The following is a 3,854-nucleotide window of genomic DNA, read 5'->3' as shown; positions in this document are numbered from 1 at the left end:
TGCTGCTGCTTGTAGTTGGAGATGTTCTCTGTTCTGCGGTGTCCTAGTCGCGAGTACCCTCGGTAGGTAGAGCTGGATTCGTTTGAAGGGAGAGAGAGAGAGGGCAAGAGAGGTCGACAAAAAGGTAACGAAGCCCGAGAAATCGGAGGGGAGCGAACGGACGAGAAACCTCGGACGGACCGGCGCGTCACGAGCCTGTTTGCTTCTGGCGTGCCTCTCCTTTGCCGGTTCGACCTCTGCTCTCGACGAATCACACTGGCAAGCAGCAACCGTCTAAGCGCCTGTTTCTCTGCGCTATCGCACAAGATGCTGTGTAACCCAAAGCACCTGCGCCCCGTGTGAGTCGTGGGAGTCAAGACACACACACAGAGAGAGAGACCAAAGGCTGGCGGGAGGAGAAGAAGAAGAAGCCGGAGCTGAGGTGTGACGGAGGTGAGAGTTGCGCGCAATTGGGGCAGCGATCGGGGGCGCTAGTAGGGGAACTGAAATTAGCGGGTTGCTGGTTTCGCTCTAGCGCTGCGCGGAGAGAAAAAGAGGGTTGAAAGCGATCAATGCATGAGATGGAACAAAGTCCCGCAGATGCTTGGTTGGGTGTGTATTGTTGGTTGATATAGGGAGTAGTGAGTCGAGCCATTCCTGTTGGGACAATGCCTTTTTATTATTCTGTTCTTCGATGGTTGGTATCAGATGCAGCTTGTCACCAACGACCAACTGGTAAACACACAGTACGTGATGCATCAATTCATCATTTACATCAGGAGATACCCTCACAAGTGTCTCATCACTGATGTTCTTCCCAATCTATACACAACTCAAGCTCTGTCAATTCTCTGTCTCAACTCTCAGTTCTTACATCATTCTCGTGCTCTCAGCCTCATGTACACAAACACGCACACCACACATAACCACACTCGCACATCTTCATCTGCAACAGCTCACTCCCACTCTCGAACAACACGCGTAACGAATCATCTCCTCTTGCAAATCACCTCCCAATCGACCATTTTCTTCGGTTAGCATCAACCGTCATTCACCATCTTCCACTCCCGGTAATACTCCATCACCACCTTGGTCATGGGCAGCACCCTCTCAACCCTTTGCTCAGCAAATCGCGTCAGATAGAGCCGTCGGTCGAGCAGAAACTTGACCACAGCTGCCAACTGCTCCGAATACTTGCCTTCCAGCTCGTGCATGCAATACCCCGTATTTGTCTCGTGTCTATCGTCCGTCATCATAGAATGGATGAGGCGGCCGAGGGCGTAGAGTTCTGAATCAATGCTGTGCCCATGGGGGTTCTGCCATTTCTGTGTCCCATCAAGTCAGCACAAACATAAAAAGATAAGAGATCAAAAATACATGAGCCAACGATACATACCGGTACACATGCATCCAACGACAGAGTCTCTTCAAGGCGCTCCAGCCGCGAAGCAGCACTGCCTCCGTCTTCGTCCAACTCATCCCTTTCACCTTCATAGTAGGAAATCTTATGATTCAGAGCGACTGCCCATCGCAAATCGGCGAGCTTGCACCGATCATGCGCCTCATCTTGCCCTGTCTTCTGAAACAACACGTTGTGCGGCTCAATCTTGCCATGCAGAATCGGGGTCCACGTTGAACTCTCCGCCTTCCATAGACGCTGTCCTCCCTCCTCAACAAGACGCTTTCCATCGTGGAGGTACGTGATGGCTTCGAGAAGCGACGTGAGCACGTGCCAGCAGAACGACTCTTTGATGGGCTCATCAGGAGACTCGCGTAGAGCTTTCATGCGAGCAGTGAGATCGGAGTGGGCGCAGTGATCCCATACCAGGTAGTCAAGTGGGCCAGTATTTGCCGAAGCTGCAGCCTCGTGGGAATCAGCCTCGATGCTGCCGGCAATGGAGACGATGTTTTTGTGATTGAAGATTCGATAAACGACGTCTGTGTCTTTCAAGACGAGGCTATTGACATGGACCCATGACGGAACTTCAGGCCTGGTTACAACGCCCTCCTCGGGCTGATCCTTGTAGGGGTCGTTCGGTATAGGTACATCAAAATTGCCCCAAGGCAGAGCAATGTACAGGTCCTTTTCGTCAGGATTGGCTCTCTTGATGGCGGTCCAAGTGCCATCTCCCTTCCTGTCAAGGAGGGCGAACTCCGAGTTGTTGGAGTTGTTCTGAGATGCCATCTTCAAGCTTCAACTGGACTGAACGCACTTGGAGTCCCTTTGGCAAGTTGTTGATTAAAGTCGAACACAATGATCTCTGAAAGACCCTTATGAATGCAATCCGGGTGAACAGATGCGATTTATACTCGCGTGCCTTCCATATCGAGCATTTGAGTCTCGCGACTGTTCACTTGTTTCTGGCTCTTCCCCTTTGTCCTCAAAGCTGTCTGAACACACATATGAGAGCTCGAAGCGCTCTCTCTCGTCCGCCTGACTTCAACTCATATGCCGTCGTCTTTGTCTGATCTCTTGAAGCCATCAAGGTAGCCAGCTATTTCCAGTATATCATCTGAACGACTCTTCTGACTGGAGCTTGTCTATGTATTAACCGTTCACACAAGCTCACGTTCACTTTCCAATGGCTTTCTCATGGCCTCTCTTTCCCTTTGAGCATCCTGAGTCTATGACAGATGGCGTTCATTGGCCTAGAGCTCCTTTCGAAGCATAAAATTGAGAGCCAACCCCTGGATCAACCTCCCGTGCTCACCCAACACTCTCATCTTGTTTGCTACCTCCATCATCACCATGGAGCCCTTCATGTACAAAATCGACGGAGACGGGGACACGATCCTCATCCTCCAAAAAGCCAATCAACCAATTGCAGCACGAGACTCCGACACTCCCTGGGACGACGCCCTACCACAGTACCTGACCGAGGAAGCGCGCCGCAACGGATCCGAGGTAACAGCTCGTGCGAAAAGACACCATGCTAACCACAGAGAAGTCTGGATGCAGCTCTCGTCGTCCAAGCTCGCGCTCGCATCGCCGAAATGCAGACAACTTACGCCCAGCAACCTGCCAGAGACCCGATCCAGCATCGCGTACAAGTACATCCTGCTCGCCGAGGGCTGGGACGAAAAGGCTCTCGAGCTGGTGATGAACATCATCCATGGCCGTACTGCTGGTGTTCCCGAACAGATCAGCCTTGACATGCTTGCCAAGATTGCCGTCATTGTCGCCCACTATGAGTGCTCCGAAGCGTTGAAGCCGTACGCTGATAAGTGGATCTCGAAACTAGATGAGCCCTTCCCGACATCGTACAGCCGGAATCTTGTGCTTAGGCTCTTCATATCTTGGGTTTTTACAGATGAGTTCGACTTCAAGGAGCTAACTAGGATAGTTGTCCGCGAGAGCAGAGGTCCTATGCACTCTCTTGGTCTGCCTCTACCAGCGCGCATCATCAGTAAGTCCCCGATCAACACAACTCGTCACTAACAGGAGAACTGATGCATGAATTCTAGAAGCCATTGACAAAAAGAGACGACGCATCATCGACAAACTCTTCTTTAGCCTCAACGAACTCAAGAAAGGCCTCGGCAAGCCCTCGCCAACCTGCTCTTCCATCTACCCAGCCCACAGCGCGCCGTCCTGCTGCACAATCCTCCCCGATGCGCTCGTCGACGGCCTGAGGGACGTCGGCCTCGAGTCGGTGCCAAACGCGCAATTTTCAGGATACAGCATCGTGGCCCTGGAAGAGGCTCTGCGGCGCTTCGAGCGGCCCAACGTGGCGAGCTTGCTGTGGTCGTGCCAGCTCCATGGCTCGCTGTGCTTTCTTCCTGCGGAGGTTAGTCATGTTCTTCGTGGGCTACAGCTCGAGAATGTGCAGGGGCTGGAGTTGTCGCATTTTTGCGATGTTGGTAAGGGGGTTTAG

General features: G+C 52.4%; 2 protein-coding genes across 2 annotated transcripts; one reads left to right on the top strand and one right to left on the bottom strand.

The window, feature by feature from the left end:
- Nucleotides 1-1,019: 1,019 nt before the first annotated feature.
- BBK36DRAFT_19569 (hypothetical protein) lies at nucleotides 1,020-2,164 on the bottom strand (the record flags this gene model as incomplete). The annotated part of the gene is made up of 2 exons (XM_024897881.1): nucleotides 1,020-1,304; nucleotides 1,376-2,164. The coding sequence occupies 2 exons, from the start codon at nucleotides 2,162-2,164 to the stop codon at nucleotides 1,020-1,022; spliced, it is 1,074 nt and encodes a 357-aa protein (XP_024750284.1).
- A 564-nt stretch (nucleotides 2,165-2,728) lies between these two features.
- On the top strand, nucleotides 2,729-3,854 carry BBK36DRAFT_1199032 (hypothetical protein; the record flags this gene model as incomplete). The annotated part of the gene is made up of 3 exons (XM_024897069.1): nucleotides 2,729-2,884; nucleotides 2,939-3,386; nucleotides 3,445-3,854. The coding sequence occupies 3 exons, from the start codon at nucleotides 2,729-2,731 to the stop codon at nucleotides 3,852-3,854; spliced, it is 1,014 nt and encodes a 337-aa protein (XP_024750283.1).

Source organism: Trichoderma citrinoviride (genome assembly GCF_003025115.1).
Source record: "Trichoderma citrinoviride strain TUCIM 6016 unplaced genomic scaffold BBK36scaffold_6, whole genome shotgun sequence".
NCBI lineage: Eukaryota > Fungi > Ascomycota > Sordariomycetes > Hypocreales > Hypocreaceae > Trichoderma > Trichoderma citrinoviride.
The sequence above is the reverse complement of the archived record's forward strand: the minus strand, read 5'-3'. Positions and strand labels throughout refer to the sequence as shown.